The sequence below is a fragment of the Mastigoproctus giganteus genome, chromosome 7 (assembly GCF_048544385.1).
Source record: "Mastigoproctus giganteus isolate SK-2022 chromosome 7, ASM4854438v1, whole genome shotgun sequence".
NCBI lineage: Eukaryota > Metazoa > Arthropoda > Arachnida > Uropygi > Thelyphonidae > Mastigoproctus > Mastigoproctus giganteus.
Genome location: NC_143581.1, coordinates 217,849,416 through 217,868,044, shown reverse-complemented (window position 1 = coordinate 217,868,044; position 18,629 = coordinate 217,849,416). Strand labels below are relative to the sequence as shown.

The 18,629-nt window shown below is 37.2% G+C and overlaps 1 protein-coding gene across 1 annotated transcript in view; it reads right to left on the bottom strand.

Annotated features, from left to right (window-relative positions):
- LOC150083686 (protein GDAP2 homolog) overlaps nt 1-18,629 on the bottom strand; it is an 83,004-nt gene that overhangs the window by 39,413 nt on the left and 24,962 nt on the right. The window contains exon 3 of the mRNA XM_090377435.1: nt 5,450-5,592. Coding sequence (XP_090233561.1) covers nt 5,450-5,592 — 143 coding nt within the window. The remainder of the gene's footprint in view (nt 1-5,449; nt 5,593-18,629) is intronic.

Here is an 18,629-nt window from a genome sequence, read left to right as displayed (position 1 = left end):
AAAATATTCCCCGTTTCCCTGACAATGGAGTCTCCTAATAAAACAATGTCCTTTTTAACCAAAGTAGTTTGCACTTGGCTTTTCTGTTTTGAGGCTCGAATCGGGTGTGCATCACTTGGTAGATTGCTGGAGTTTTGAGTCCCTGACGAGCTCCCAGATGCATTATTTTCGAGGGCAAGCACTCGTTTTTTCAGGGACTCAAATTGTTCCATCAGTGCACCAAATTGTAATTTAAGATCGGCGCACTCCTTACTAGTTTCTTATGATTTCATAAACATTATTTCTGGCCATTTCATACCAAAAGTTTACACTTGAGACAGATTTCATTATTTTTTGAAGTTGAGGACTGTCCAAATCCCTTTCATGAGACTCCCTTACTCTCTTTGCAGTTACAATGCCATTTTCAAACTTATGTATGGCCCACTGCAGACTCCCCCATACGTTATTTTAAAAAGGTCAAATGTTTTACTTGAATTTTTTTGATTTTAATGCAAAATTTACAGACATTTTATATGTTATAACCTGTTGTTCAGTTCTATGACATTTTTAAATATGACTAAAATACATCTTTGTTATCAGCTGACAATAACAGACAATCGTGAGTGAACAGAGATTACTGTGTGGGCGGTAAGGACAAGGTATGTCTAAATACTATGTCTATGTTAGGAATCACTGTTGAATATGAGGACAAATACAGTAATACCCCGAAGTAACGAGATAGGTGGGTCAGGACACAACTAGAAGACATGATGACAGATGGACTAAGAAAATAACAGAATGGTACCCAAGAGGAACTAAAAGAAAACATGGAAGACAACAACTGAGATGGACAGATGAAATTCACGAGTATGTGGGTAGTAAATGGTTGGCCATTACACAAAATACAAGAATTCGCTTAAGTCGGGGTACAACTTTGCATATAAATACATATAAATTTTGTTTAATTGGGACCGAGGACTAACAAAAACACTAGCTTAGAAGAAAAATATTTAGTAAAATTGCAGTTCTTTATATATATATATATATATATATATATATATATATATCTGATAATTACAATAAATATGATATTTAAAATAAAAACATCAGCCAGTAGTACGGCAATAATGCAGAGCGAAACGAAACGTAAAATAATATAAAATAAACAAACCGGGAAGGGAAAGTAGCGGTAGTAGGACTAAAGGTAGTCGATAATCCCCTGTATAATTTAGTCAATTAAGTCATTAAACCCAATTAATAAAACATGATGTAAATTTAAAATAATGCCAATTATATATAATTTAGCGGAACCCCCTCGAAGGTACCATTTCCAAAAGACGTGAAATATCACCAAAATAGGGTTAAAGAAACTACCAAAAAACTAAAATATCAAAATAATAGACTGACCATCATGCCCCATATCGACAGAGGACCACGAGGCCAATAATGGTCATGGAATCGCTGCATTTCAATCGTCATACAAATCATCGCAAAGGCGGAAATATCGAAGAACCAAACCACACCTCCATTCTCCGATAGATCAACCAATGCAAAGGATTTGCATGGCGGTGGTCCTTATGCAGCGAAAAATAATCTATAGAACAGACAGCACTCTAGATCAGAGCCACACCACTGACATAATGCAAGCTTAACCAGCTTATATAATAGAAAGGAAAGAAATAGATGGCGGCACAGGCGCTGCTTATTTAGCATAACAACCCACTACTACCATTAATTTATATTATGTGAGGTAAAAATTAGACAAAAGTGATAAAAATAAATAAATATGGCTATATAGCTATCATTAGAGGCAGCAAATGCACATCCTCCACATGATGCCTAATTATATCTGATAATTACAATAAATATGATATTTAAAATAAAAACATCAGCCAGTAGTACGGCTGCCTCTAATGATAGCTATATAGCCATATTTATTTATTTTTATCACTTTTGTCTAATTTTTACCTCACATAATATAAATTAATGGTAGTAGTGGGTTGTTATGCTAAATAAGCAGCGCCTGTGCCGCCATCTATTTCTTTCCTTTCTATTATATAAGCTGGTTAAGCTTGCATTATGTCAGTGGTGTGGCTCTGATCTAGAGTGCTGTCTGTTCTATAGATTATTTTTCGCTGCATAAGGACCACCGCCATGCAAATCCTTTGCATTGGTTGATCTATCGGAGAATGGAGGTGTGGTTTGGTTCTTCGATATTTCCGCCTTTGCGATGATTTGTATGACGATTGAAATGCAGCGATTCCATGACCATTATTGGCCTCGTGGTCCTCTGTCGATATGGGGCATGATGGTCAGTCTATTATTTTGATATTTTAGTTTTTTGGTAGTTTCTTTAACCCTATTTTGGTGATATTTCACGTCTTTTGGAAATGGTACCTTCGAGGGGGTTCCGCTAAATTATATATAATTGGCATTATTTTAAATTTACATCATGTTTTATTAATTGGGTTTAATGACTTAATTGACTAAATTATACAGGGGATTATCGACTACCTTTAGTCCTACTACCGCTACTTTCCCTTCCCGGTTTGTTTATTTTATATTATTTTACGTTTCGTTTCGCTCTGCATTATTGCCGTACTACTGGCTGATGTTTTTATTTTAAATATCATATTTATTGTAATTATCAGATATAATTAGGCATCATGTGGAGGATGTGCATTTGCTGCCTCTAATGATAGCTATATAGCCATATTTATTTATTTTTATCACTTTTGTCTAATTTTTACCTCACATAATATATATATATATATATATATATATATATATATTAATACAAAATATGTATTAAAAAATAAATGAGTTACATAAAGTTATTTCGATGTCGATGGCTTCATAAAATTAACAAATTCGTCTGACTACACAGCGCCTTCTTTTTTTCACACAGAATTTCTTCGTAGCAAGCTAATAATTTTTTATTCCTTACTTTGTAGCTATAACGCGTTCTTCACTGGAGTCTGTTTTCTAAAATTTTTAAGCCCTTTTCAATTGAGCTGAGATCTTCTGTCAAGCTTGCAATTGTCATGTGCTTTTCTGGTGGAACTGGGTCTGAAGTGTTGGATACTTCAGTGACGTTTTGCTCATGCATCTCTATGAGCTCGTTCATTGTCAGCTCCTGACTACGTGAATCCAAGAGCTCGTTGACATCATCACCATTGACTTCCAAATCTAATTGCCTGGCAAGGTTAACAACTTCTTCTATGCCATGAGTGACATGATCAGTTTCTGGCGTTGTTTTCATCTCATTTTTGAAAAAAAATGGACAAAGTTTCTTCCAGACACCATTCAATATTTTTTTGTGAATTTCATCCCAAGGTTCTTCAATGATTCTTATGTCATCTAAAACACTGAATTGTTTTCAAAAGTCTTTAATAGATATCTCACTATTTTGTCTCATAGCTTCATTCAGACGTGAAAAACGAACGCCTCGTGTAGTAAGCCTTGAATGTTTTGATGACTCCCTGGTCCATCAGTTGAAGCAAGCTGGTTGTGTTTGGAGGCAAAAACAACTTTCACACGTGGTTCGAAATTAATTAGGGTGGCAGGAGGGTAATCAGGTGCATTGTCAATAAGAAGCATCACTTTAAATAGAATCTGTTTAGATTTGCAATAACGTTCGACTTCGGGTATGAAGTGGTGACCAAACCAGTCCTCAAAAACAGAAGCTGTCACCCAAGCTTTGTGATTTGACTTCCAAATCACTGGTAAGCTAATTTTAGATATATTTTTTAAAACTCTTGGGTTTTCGGAGCAATAAATTAAGAGAAGTTTTAACTTGCAGTCACCAGCTGCATTCCCGCCAACCATCACTGTCAAATCAGTCTTTGGAAACCTTAAAGCATGGAAAGTTTTTTTCTTCAAGCGCGACAAAAGTTCTTTTAGGCATCTTCTTCCAGAACAGGCCAGTCTCATCCACGTTAAATATGGTTTCACTGCTATAGTTACCTTCTTCTATCACAGCCTTGATTGTCTCAGGAAAAAAAAGACGCAGCTTCTTTATCGGCACTTGCCACCTCTCCACGATACTGTGCCAGTTACAGCGAGTTTTAAATCGATTGAACCAACCATTACTAGCTACAAAGTTTTCATCTTTGCCCACCTCCCCAGCTTCTTTCAACCTCTTAAAAATCAGCTTAGCTTGATAGCACACAGTGTTCTGATCGACTGGACAATTCTTCACTTTTACTTGATTATCAACACCATAATTTCAGCATTGTTTCCATCTCAGCAATAATATCATGACGTTTACGAATTATGCTTCAGTTCAAGGATTGAGCATTTTTCACCGCTTCGAGAATTCTTTATCTTTTATGATTGTTCTTACTGTAGATTCCGGTAGCTCAAACTTCTTTGCCAATTCACAAATTTTCATTCTGCTATCAAAATCCTTGATAATGTTAAATTTACATTCCAAAGATATCGTTTCCTTTTCTTACTAGGTGCAGGAGAATCAGATTTACTTCGTTTGAATGACAGTTTTTTTTAAGGGTTTAGAAAAAACAAAACAATATATATAACAATATATATATATATATATATATATAACAATATATATATATATATATATATATATATATAACAAAACAATCTTAACTTTCGTTGATCATAGAATCGTAATTGTGCATGTAGAGTTTGTGCGAAACACGTCCAATGCGTATTACAGCAAGAGAAACACTGAGGGTCGTTTTTCACATGCCATCGATATACGGCTCGACCAACGCGATCCATTTCTCTCGTGAAAACAATGTAATTTCCGACAAAAGTTGAACACGAATTCGAACGCACACATAAATGACAGTTGGAATACAACTTCTTGTATATGTTTGCAGCTAGTGTGGCAGCAAAGTTGAATTTTGTTCATCTTTCGCTCTCACTCTCTGCCACTGCACTGTATATCGATAGCATATGAAAAACGACCTTGAAGATAGTGGGCGGCAGTGTTGCCAAACCAAAAAATCAGGAACCGCATAACTCAGAGTTCGTGGAAGTCGGGGTATTACTGTACATAAATTAAGCAGCAAATATAAAGGACATTCTTATCAAAACTAAATCCCTGAAATGGTCTTGGGCAGGACACAACTAGAAGACATGATGACAGATGGACTAAGAAAATAACAGAATGGTACCCAAGAGGAACTAAAAGAAAACATGGAAGACAACAACTGAGATGGACAGATGAAATTCACGAGTATGTGGGTAGTAAATGGTTGGCCATTACACAAAATAGAAGGAACTGGAAAGTCTCTGGGGAGGCCTTCATCCTGCAGTGGATTGAAAATGGCTGATGATGTCTAAATACATTATGGTTTGCCACAGTGTACTCTGTCTTAACTTTGAACAACAAGCATAATCCAGATGCTTTCTGAGCAGGCCTCATGCAACTTAATTTTTTTTAAGTTGAATGAGTCATGATTTGTAGATCAAATTTTAAAAATTTCATTCCTCTTACCCTTTATATTTATATGGAGATCCTCCTTTAATTGTGGTCCTGATCTATTCAAAATCCTCTCACTTGTTGGATTTCTATCAGTTAAAGATTCATTGGTTGAATTTACAATAGCATGAGCATTTAGACATGTTATGTCACCAATCCTAAAACAAGAAAGTGCACATAGATGAAATTTATAAATGATGCCAGTTGATTAGATGTATCACAATAATATTAATGAATATAATAGAATGATACATATACATTAGATCAGAGGTTCTCAAAACCTTGCACCTCCTTAAAATATTTCCTAATTTCATGTGCTCCCCACCCCCATTTTCCAGAACAAGTGCAAATAAACAGATATGATAAAATTTAGCTTTGGGTATATACACTTTTATAAATTAAATGTATTGAAATATATATTAATCTCAAAGATTAAAATGAAATATGCTTTGTACCTGGATTAATGGGATGGTTTATTCACATTTCATTAAAGTGCTATATAAAAACAACATGGAGGCATGCCCCCATACTTTGGGAACCTCTGGCTGGAACATGAAGTTTCACAACTTAAGTACAACTGTTTTAGCATTAGCATTAGTAGAGGCATTTGATGCAAGAAAGCAAGCTTATGCAGCATCAGCCAAAAAAAAAAAAAAAAAAAAACCCACTTCCACTTCACCCCTCTGTTCGTTCAAAATACCTGTCCAGCTGAGCCTTAAACTTATTTAGGCTATCAACTTCCACGACAAGGGATGGAAGTCTGTTCCACCCACCAACCACCCGCTGGCTAAAGGCAAATTTCCGCACATCTATCCTACATCTGTCTTTCCTCAATTTGAATTTATGCCCTCTCAGGTGATTTTTCTGAGCTAGAGGAAGAATCCCATCAGCATTGAGCATGCTCAAACCATTCAAGGCTTTGTACACCTCTATCAGATCACCCCGCTGGTACCTAGTTTCCAGACACTGTAATTTGCAAAACTTAAGCCTTTCTTCGTAAGAGAACCCCTTTGTCCCATTCACCAATCTAGTTGCCCTTCTCTGTACTCGTTCCAGCAGCTCTACATCCTTCCTGAAATGAGGCCTCCAGGCCTGTATACAGTACTCTAGGTGTGGCCTGACCATTGCCTTATACAAGGGAATAATCACCTCCTTATCCCTGCTAGAAAAATTCCTATATATCATTGACAATACACCATGAGCTACTCTTGCAGCTCGTCTGCACTGCTCAGAGAACTTCATATCTGCCTGCACCACCACCCCCAGGTCCCTTTCATTCTCTACCACTGTCAGTGTAGTACCACAGAGTTGATACGTTGCTCTGGGGTTGCTGTTTCCCATATGTAGTACTTTACATTTGTCAATGTTAAACTTCATTTGCCACCTCGAAGCCCATCTGCTCAACCTTTCCAAATCCTGTTGCAGCAGCATAGTGTCAGTAGTGTCCTTGACAACCCTGCCAACCTTCGTATCGTCTGCAAACTTGGACATTAAGCCTGATATACCATCATCAATATCATTTATAAATACAGAAAACAATAAAGGCCCCAATACTGAACCCTGAGGGACTCCACTAATAACATTAGTCCACGATGAGCAGTGTCCATTGATTACCACTCTCTGTCTTCTCCCCCTCAACCACCCCTTTATCCATAGCAGCAACTTGCCTCCAATGCCACACTGCTCCAATTTGTGCAGCAGTCTTCCATGTGCAACAGTATCAAAAGCCTTTCTAAGATCCAAGTATATAATATCAAAGTTATTCCCTGCATCCAGTTCTTTTGTGACTGCATCATAGTATCCAATCAAATTGGTCAGGCAAGACTTCCCCTTAACAAAACCATGCTGTGTCCTAGCTATAACTGAAGTCTTGTCTAGATGATCCTGCAGTGCTTCTTTCACCAGTGCCTCCATTAATTTTCCGGGAACAGAAGTTAAACTCACAGGTCTATAATTACTTGTGTCAGCCTTTGATCCCCCTTTGTGAATTGGGGTCACATTTGCACATCTCCAGTCAATGGGTACCTCCCCTGAGTCCAAGGAAGCTCTCATAATTATGGCTAAGGGTTTGCTTACCTCCTTTGCTGCCTCCTTTAATATAACTGGATAGATCCCATCCACCCCAGGTGCCTTTCTTGTGTTTATCTTCAACATTTTCTCCTCCACTTTGCTCTCAGTTATTACAAGATTCTCTAGCTTACTGCTAGAGTTGAATACACCTCTGGCATTCCCCTCGCTGAATAACTCCTCATGTGTGAATGTCGATGCAAAATATTCATTTAGTTTGTTAGCTACCCGAGCAGGGTCATCAACAGTTGACCCATCGATCTCAAGTGGACCAATCTGATTCATCCCCTTCCTTCTAGAGTTTACATAAGTAAAGAACTCTTTGCTGTTTTTCTTCGCATCCCTTGCCAAGGATCTCTCGTAATCTGCCTTCGCCTGCCTAACCTCCTTTGTAACTTGGTTACAGATCAACTTGTATCTATCATAGGCTTCCATGTCACCCATTAATTTATATGTATCCCATGCATTTTTCTTCTCTGCCACATGTCTCATTAGTTCATCTGACAACCATTTAGGCCTAAACCTTGAACAATATTTCTTAGTTGGTATGTAAAGCCTAGTAGCTTCCACAATAAGTTCTTTGAATGCTTCCCATTTTGAATTTGCTGTTGGCAATATCATCAGTTGATCCCACTGTATAGAATTTAAATACTGTCTCAGTCCATTGTAGTCGCCTTTACGAAAGCAATACCCCTTCCCTTTACCCCTAATGGTAGTTACCTCTTTGAGTAACTCCCACTTCAGCACACTGTGATCACTGCCACCAAGTGGTTCATTTATCTGCAGATTCTTAATGCATGAAGAATCACTACTGATAATCAAATCAAGAGTATTACTCCCTCTAGTTGCCTCCCGAACATGCTGATGTAGAAAACAATCATCCAATAAATCCACAAAAGCCTTGCTACTGTGTGAGTGACCAGCCCCCAAATTCCAGTCAATATCTGGGAAATTAAAATCCCCCATTATAAGACTCTCTGATTTACTGGCCCACTCTATTTCTCCGAACAGTTTCTTATTATACTCATCAGAGTCATTAGGCCTATAGCACACTCCTACTCTCAATTTTGATCTCCCAATGCTTATGTCACACCAAACTGACTCGACACTGCACTGTCCAGCGATGTCGACTGGCTTCACTTCCTTGGATTTTATGTGTTTTTTAACTAATAGCATAACCCCTCCTCCCTTCCTATCCTGTCTATCCTTTCTGTAGACATTATATTGTATTGTTTTATAACTCTTTTACTATGAAATCATGCCTTTCACTTAACTATGGTAAGGGAAACATAACATACCATATATTAAGGCATAATGTGAAAATTAACAATTAAAATTAGATTGAGAAATACTTCCTTAGCACTAGTCCAACAATTTATATCATGATAAATATTTTAATAAATGAGTATCTTGTTTAACTAGATTCTTTTTCACATACATGTGAAATATGCATGTGAACAAGAACCTAGTTTTGTAAGTGATGCTCATTTATTAAAATATTTATCATGGTATGAAGCATTAGAATAGTTTTTTCTTGATGAATATGATCTCTGAAGAAAATGTTTCATTTAAAGACATGATTAAAATTAAAACACTAATTTCACATTTTAAAAGTAACTTTTTTTTATTGGCTCTGTAATGTTGAGAAACACCACATCCAGAACATTCAATATACTAAACTAATTGCTCAAATTTCTGAGTCCACTCTGGGATTCTGTTATCAAGTCAAAGAAAAAATGAATATGACTATATTGAGAGAGAGAGAGAGAGAGAGAGAGAGAGAGAGAGAGAGAGAACTCATTTCACACATTTGCAAACTACAGGATGAGCTGGTCAAGAGCAAAGTCATGCAGGGAATACTCCAATGATGACACGAACAGCAAATGATATTGCTGTTCGTGTCATCATTGGGGGATCCCCCCCCATAAAATACGAGATTCACAGCAATGTTGCGTGCTACTGATGAGATTATCATGAGTCCCAGATGCCCACTGGTCTGTGGAACTCTAGGCACCTAGAGAGATTATGGAGGTGACTGGAGAGTAGCATTATGAGGAGGTGTGATCATTAAGTGTGGAGAGTCACCCAATATTTAGGAAATTAAACTTGTCAGCTATTTAGGTAGATCTCTTTAAAATAATCACCTTGGCACTACACACAGTATCCAATACTTCTGTAATTTGTAGAAGCATTCTTGATAGGCTTCTTTTGGCTAATAATTCCTGTGTCATGTTCTGAATAATTTCTTCAATTACTGTAAATCTATGACCTTTCACAAGAGGGCTTTAAAACTTGACAAAAAATACTTCAAGAAATACTTGAATGGAAAACAGTGTGCAGAGCCATGTTATGATGCAAGTGACAGTTCCTTGAAGCCCAAGTTTTTAGCTGTTTTCTCCAAACAGCATCACACAATTGTTTTGTAGCATTCTGGTTCACTACTTGATCACATCGGACAATGGAGTTTTCCATCAAGAAGACAGAACCTTTGTTACTGGATTATAGCCATACCTCCCCATGATATTCCACCAGTAATGATGGAAGAAACAAATTGCAAAAGAAACAAATTTGAAGAAACAAATTGAAGATCCTGTCGTGCAATAACTCTTCACTCTCTGTGATTATCAGTGAGGATACAAGGCACAATCTTGGCCAAAGTGTGTCACATTCCCCAATCTTTAAATTTGATTGACAGAAGAAATGCAAATTCTACTAACAGCTTCTTAGTTAGTTAAATGACATTCACTCCTGATCAGATCACAAAGACAAGCAACTCAATCATTCAGTTTTGAAGTTGAAGAGCAGCCAGAGCATGGATCACCTTCACAACAGACAAATGGTCCTCTAACCTTTGAACCACTGAAAAGTCCTTGAATAAATACATGGCGTCTTCTCTGAAAGCTGTTTTTAACATCAGCATTAGTAAATGCATATGATGCAAGAAAGTAAGCTTATATAGCATCAACCAAAAAAAAAACCCCCTTCTCATTTCACCCATCCACTTACTCCAAACATTTGTCTAGTTCTGCCTTTAAGCTATTTAAGCTATCAACTTCTACAACGACAGATGGAAATTTGTTCCAGCAATCAACCACCTGCTGGCTAAATTGCACATCTATCCTACATCTGTCTTTCCTCAATTTAAATTTATGCCCTCTAAGGCAAATATTCTGAGCAAGAGGAAGAATCCCATCAAGCATTGAGCATGCTCAAACTATTCAAAGCTTTATAGACTTCAATCAGATCACCTCGCAGGTGCTTAGTCTCCAGACACTAATTTGCAAAACTTAAGCCTTTCTTCGTAAGAGCAACCCTTTGGTTCCATTCACCAATCTTGTTGCCCTTCTCTGTACTCATTCCAGCAGCTCTACATATTTCTTAAAATGAGGCCTCCAAACCTGTATACAGTACTCAAGATGTGGTCTGACCATTGCCTTATACAAGGGGATAATCACCTCCTTATCCCTGCTAGAAAAATTCCTGTATATCAATGACAAGACTCCATGAGCTACTCTTGCAGACCATCTGCACTGCTCAGAAAACTTCACATCTGCCTTCACAGTGGTAGAGAATGAAAAGCTCAGAAAAAACTTCACATCTGCCACTGGCAGTGGTAACACACAGTTGATACGTTACTCTGGGGTTACTGCTTCCATAAGCAGTACTTTATATTTGTCAATGTTAAACTATGGTTGCCACCTCTCAGCCCATCTGCTCAACTTTTCTAGATCCTGCTGCTGCAGCAGCAGCATACTATCGTTAGTGTCATTAACAACCCTGCTGACCTTCGTATAGTCTGCAAACTTGGACATTAAGCCTGATATACCATCATCAATATCATTAATACAGTAAACAACAATGGACCCACTAATAACATTAGTCCACGAAGAGCAGTGTCCATCGATTACCACTCTCCTCCCAATCAACCATCTTTTTATCCATAGCAGCAATTTGCCTCCAATGCCACATTGCTCCAATTTGTGCAGCAGTCTTCCATGTGCAACAGTATCAAAAGCCTTTTTAAGATCCAAATACATGATATCAAAATTATTCTTTGCATTCAGTTCCTTTGTGGCCACATCATAATATCCAATCAAATTGGTCAAACAAGACTTCGCCTTAACAAACCCATGCTGTGTCCAAGCTATAACTGAAGTCTTGTCTAGATGATCCTGCAGTGCTTCTTTAACAAGTGCCTCCATTAATTTCCCTGGAACGGAAGTTAAACTAACAGGTCTGTAATTACTTGTGTTGCCCTTTGATCTTCCTTTCTGAATTGGGGTCATATTTGCACATCTCCGATCAATGGATACCTTCCCTGAGTCCAAGGAAGCTGTCATAATTATGGCTAAGGGTTTGCTTACTTCCTTTGCTGCCTCCTTTAATATAACTAGATAGATCCCATCCATCCTAGGTGCCTTTCTTATGTTTACCTTCAACAATTTCTCCTCCATACTGCTCTCAGTTATTACAAAATCATCTAGCTTACTGCCAGATTAATTCACCTCTGGCATTCCCCCTCCCTGAATAACTCAAGTGTGAATGCAGATGCAAAATACTCGTTTAGTTTGTTAGCTACCCGAGCAGGATCATGAATAGTTGAACAATGGATATCAAGTGGACCAATCTGATTCATCCCCCTTCCTTCTAGAGTTTACATAGGTAAAGAACTCTTTGCATCCTTTGCCTGCCTAACCTCCTTTGTGACAGACCAGCTTATATCTATCATAGGCTTCCGGGTCACCTGTTAATCTATATATATATATATCCCATGTATTTTTCTTCTCTGCCATGTCTCATTAGTTCATCTAAGATTCATTTAGGCCTAAACTTTCAACAATATTTCTTAGTTGGTATGAAAAGCCTAGTAGCTTAGAAGAGATTCTTTGAATACTTCCCATTTTGAATTTGCTGTTGGTAAAATCATTAGTTGGTCCTACCGTATAGAATTTAAATACTGTCTCAGACCACCATAGTCACCTTTACGAAAGCAAAAACCCTTCCCTTTACCCCCAATGATAGTTACCTCTGAGTAAATCTCACTTCACACACTGTGATCACTTCCACCTAGTGGTTCCTTTTTCTGAAGATTCTTAATGCATGTATAATCACTACTGATGATCAGATCAAGAGTATTACTCCCTCTAGTTGCCTCCCGAACATGCCGATGAAGAAAACAATAATCCAATAAATCCACAAAAGCCTTGCTAGTGTGCAAGTTACAACCCACAAATTCCAGTCAATATCTGGGAAATTAACATTTCCCCATCATGAGACACACTGATTTACTGGCCCACTATTTCTTATACTCAGAGTCAGTTTAGTGTGGACATAAGGACTGGGAAAGAAAAATTGAGAGTAGGAGTGTGTTATAGGCCTAATGACTCTGCACTGTCCAATATGTCAACTGGCTGTACTTCCTTGGATTTTGTGTTTCTTAACTAATAGCATATAACCCGTCCTCCCTTCCTATCCTGTCTATCCTTCCTATACACATTGTACTCCCCAAATTCCATTTCTGTATTGCTTATATCTGTGTGTTACCATGTCTCTGTGTGACAAGTTACACCTGGGCATATGATGCTGCAACTTTAAGATACAAAGTTAGTCCCTGAACTTTTTGATCACACCTCATGTGTTCCCCAAAGTATCCCAACTATGCTCTATGGCACTATTCCTCGAACTTTTTTTTTTTTTAACCGACACTCAAACAGACATTCCTATTAATAGCAATTCTTATCGTACCATTCCTCACCTGAAATGTCTTCACACCCCAGTTTAAGAAATACTGTTCTATGGAAATGAGACACGAGATCACAATGACCATGTCATACAGATAATGTTGTTCACAATTAGACAGCAGTTAAGGAGTCTGGTACGATGTGGCTGAATATTAATCTTGTAAGATAAACTTGTCCCTTACTGCACTTGCATAGGGTCTTACAAAGGTTGTCGCCTCTATAATTCTATGCAGCCATCATTATCTCTGAAAACAAATAAGTAAACCCCCGCTATTTGCAGTATCTGTATTCGCGGTTTCGTGTTTGCAGTCCCTGATTTAATATAAAATGAAACCTAAAAAAATGTGAATTTTAAAGCGCTTTGAACATTTTCCGCCATAAAAAAACATGGGCGTGGCTAAAATTATCTTTTCCAGTCAAAACAGCGCTCAGTGGGTGGGGGGAGAGGGGTGACAAAATCACGAGCGTGGATGTTTCTCGCTAATCCTTGTTCAGTATGTGTTATGCGCTTGTCATGGAAGGTTTCGTCGTTTGCTTTTAATTTATATGCTTATAAATTGATATGCTTACAAAAGTGATAAATCTACCGTTTTGCAGTGTAAAACAGACTTTTTCGAGTGTGTTAACGGAAGAAAGTGACTTTATTGTGGACAAGTTCTAACTCATACAAAAATATGGCTACGAATAACAAGGGAAATGCGAGAAGATCAAAGAAGGTGATGACATTAGCGAATAAAACTTGAGTTATTTGATAAAATTTCTAATGGTGAAAGTGTCTCCTCAGTGGCAAAACATTATAAAATCAATGAGTCAACGGTACGATCAAACAAGAAATCGGAAGAAAAAAATCCGCCGTAGTGTCCGTGAAAACACGCTAATTGCTTCACAAATTTGCTCTGTAACTCGTGATGTTAAATTAGAAAAAATAGAAAAAGCTTTAAATCTGTGGATAGAGGACCGAACTCAAAATAAAATTCCGTAAAGTTCACTCATAATTCATGAAAAGGCAAAATTCCTTTATCAACACTTTAGCGAAACTGGTGATAGCACTGGCGGGATAAGTTTTTTAGCTAGCAAAGGCGCTGGTTTGAAAGATTTGTTTGAAATTTCTAATAAATATTACATTTAATATTAAACTGTATCTTATTTTCATTTCGATCATATGCTTGCATTTCACTATGTACTGTCTATGTACATAGTCATATTATGAAGATACATATAATACATACATAGATAAAATTTTAGACTAGTTTTTCTTATATATTTCATACTTTGGAACGGAACCATTTATTATTACTATGGGAACCATAACTCAGTATTCACGTTTTCGGTATTCACGGCATTTCTCAGGAACGTAACCCTCGCGAATAGCAGGGGTTTACTGTACAGATCAGTGGACCACCCAAAGAGACGACAGTTCTCCTATTCACAGTTGCCATTTTCAATGATATCAGGAAAATACAATGTTTTTGGCTTCTTCCAGATTATTATGATTAGCCATATGGTGCACGGAGGCCCAAGACTTATGCTGCACCAGCCAAAACCTGAGTTACCCTGAGAGTGAGAGAAAGAAGTAGAAAGGAATCACCAAGAAAGAGAAGAATGATGATATCCAGCTGAGGACCCTGGATGTGCCAAGCCCAGACTCACCAGATGTGAGCCCTTGGGGTAACATCTGGTGAGTCTGGGATGAGCAGTCTCGAAGAATTCTGTAGAGAAAATCTGGAGCCATCTGTAAATTTTATATTTTTTATTAACAGCTCCAGCCAAACTTTAGGATTTATTAATCCTAATCCCATGTAATACATTGTATTTATCAACTCTGGTGCAATTTGGGGTTGAGAACACACCACTATCTTATGAAAAGGCCACTCTTGTGTATCTCCATCATATGGTAGATAGAAAATACAGTCCTGTGGTAGCCATGAGGTCCAATGCAGTATAAACAGTGTTAACCTATGTCTCCATGAAACTGCTGAAGGTATGCTTTAAATCAAGTTTGCTGCTCTGAGTAGTAGTAAACTTGATTTAAGGCATACCTTTTAGCACTGGTTCCTGATTAAAAATCTAATTCAAAAGTCTGTGGACAATCAGACAATCAACATTCTGCAAAATCTGGCTATATCTGCTGTAGTGTGACCATTCCCAAGTATTCCAATTCCTCTCCAACAGAAACATTTAGGCAGGTGGTTCCTTTTCACACATTCTTAACACTAGGCTTGGCCTTACAGTTAGTGAGGCCCAAAGCAGTAAGCATGCTGACAGTAGGATCCCCCCTTGGTGGATATAATTTATGTGAAATCCAGTTGACCCCATCCTCTGCACAATCACTTGCAATAGAGGACATTTGATCAATTTTTTTTTTGACAAAAATTTAAAATGAGTGAAAACCCACCTCAGAAGTGTAGTTGCTAGATACACTAAGATCACTGACTACATCACATCTTCTGGGTAATAATCCATTCACTTCATGCTTACAAAACGAGTACATCATTAAGTTTTAGAAACAAGTGTATCTGCTTTAAGGAGACCCATGCAGTCATTTTTCTAATTTTGAGAAGGAAAAATAACAGAAAAACAATCAAAATAAAAAGGAAAAAAGTCTGATTGGTCTCTCCCCATTAAATTCTAGATAACTAAAAATGACATTATGAAGTAAGAAAAATTTCTTTTGTAAAGTGCTTTTGCAAACTAAACTGAAATGTTTACAAAGGATCATGAGGAATTGGTTACATAGGAAAAACAGAACAAAAGACAATCTTTCCAGAATATGGGAATAAATAAGACATATGGAAGGATTAAATTTGCAACTTGGTAAGTTTGATATGCAGCTTTAAAGAATAGCAAATAGTAATTTGAAATTATTACTGTTAATACAGTGCAGACTGCTTATTGTGATCACAGATAATGCCATCACTTTTATGAAGACCTGACAGACATATGAATACAGAGAAAAAAAACAATGTTTATTATAATCTTTGCTTCAGTTTTTGCCAGACTACGGTTTACGCATGCAGCGAAAGTGATTATGTAACATCCCGTTTTGTTCTTGAACGTCTACATGTAGCATATCAAATAACTGCTGTTGCTTTGTAGCTTGTACGATTGACAATATCAGTATTCCATAAAAGAAAGTACCACATCTGTACTCCTACCAAGCTGACAACACAGCATTAACCCTTTTCTAATTCTTGATTTTAACATTTTCTTTGTTTATAAGAGTTTGTATGGATTTCCAACATTATGGCAGTTTCATTTGACTATTTCAAATTGCTTGACTTTAATATATATATATTTTTTGTCGACTTTTGCATTTTTATGTAAACATTTCCACTCTGCATTAATAAACAATGCTGAACAGCTGCATTCTTATTTCATTAGTAATTGTTATCAGTTTAACTGTGTCCCAAAGTGATCATAGTAAGCAGAATCCACTGAAACAGTAAAAAGTAATTGGAAATATGATAAACTCTTTAAAATTCAGCACTCTCAGGGATTGAGACCAGATTTTAAAGAGGTTGAGCAGTTTTTTCATTAAATATTAAGCACAAACAACTGAACTGTGTACATCTGTATGCATTTATAATAATAAGTATTTTATCTGTTTTTTCAGCAAGCAGAATTTAAACTACATGGATAATGCAATGGGATTAATTCTCAGAACAGAACAAACTTGCCACTGTGTATCTCCATCATATGGTAGATGGAAAATATACAGTCCTGTGGTAGCTATGAGGTCCAATGCAGTATAATTGTTAATTATAAAAGTTGTGCAATACCAGGCTGTGCTGGTATTGCACAACTTTCAACAGATGGCTTTAATTATATTACAACTTGATTTCTGAGAACGAGAATAGCCTTGTGCAGACGAAGTTTTTACTGCTCCTGGAATAGAGAAGTTTTTTTTGTTTTATTAGCTTAAATTGGCATATTAACTTATTTTCTAGAGTAACTTTATATTCCTAGTTACAATACTTAGTTTAAAGTTTAACTTAGAGATTTTGTAGGTATTACTTAGTATCGGTAAGGATATCAAATCCATGTGTTACAAGTTGCAGCTCTGCTGAATGAGAAGTTTTTTAGTCATATTTAGCCACTTTATTGACCAATTGTTATATTAAATTATTTTCTATAAGCTTATAGATCTAGTCAGGATCCTTAGTTTATTCTGAATTGAGACAGCAAGATTTGGAAGTTAATTAATACTTAAGTGTCCGTAGATTTACAGTTCGTAATTTGCTGCCATTGTTATACGATACAATGTTATATCCCGAACTAGATAGCATTAACTTAGTATAGTATAGTATATAATATAATATAGTCAATTAATCAGTAAAATCTATTAATCTTGTTAAACTTCATTGTCAATAAATACATATAACAACTTAGATTTTACAAACGTAACATAATTAATTAATACATAACTTGATACAGAAGTTATATAAACTGAACTCTTAAGTAATACTCTAATATAATATATTAGAGTAATATATATAGCATTATAACTGTGTAGGGATACACGTTTAGGGTTATAATTTTGTACTGAAATTAAATCAAAATCATGACTCAGGCCAGAGCAGCAAAGCAAAAGGCTCAAGCTAATGGGATTGCTGTGGCTCAGGGGAGAAGGGGGGGGGGGGCAATTGGCCTCAGAATCACAGCCTTTTAAAATGGACTGTTTCCTTGATGTTTGTGGAGCAATCGGGTAAGAGACATGATATTGCCATGGGGATGTCTTTGTGTGTGCGCGATGTAAGGAGTGTAAGGAAATCAATCAGACGACAACTCAGCGTTGTAATGGGCCTATATGAGAGCTTGAAGGACAGGGTGGATGCCCTCAAAGGATCTAAATTGAGGGGCCCATCTAGCTCTCAGCTGCCCACATCATCGCCAGAGCTTGCGCTTGGTCATCACGCAACACAGCGGCAACCCCCAAGGCACAATGTGCTGGTCCCACAGGAACTAGTAGTTGTTGTTGGTGACTATTGTCAGGGAAACAGGAAACGTGGCATATAAAAAGGATGGGGGTGGGGAATGGGACCAGGGTATGTCTGCCAGGGGCAAAGGTTGATGACATTGTAGAGCGGATATCATCTTTTAAGGGCACAAAAGGTGATATAGTTGTACACGTTGGCACTAATGATATTAAGAATAGGAGACTGGCAGAATTACTTAACAAGTACAGGTCACTGTTGAAAAAAAGCCGTGAATTAGGTTGAATTTGAAAGTGTCTGCAATTCTGCCCTGGAAAGATTGTGCAAGGCTCAAGGGGTAGAATTTTTTCAGCCGGGTCTGTACTTGTTAACAGGAGACTGCTTCTACAGGGATGGGATACACTTAAATAGAAAGTGTGCAAGAATATTTGCTGATGCTATCGAGGCAGTGTT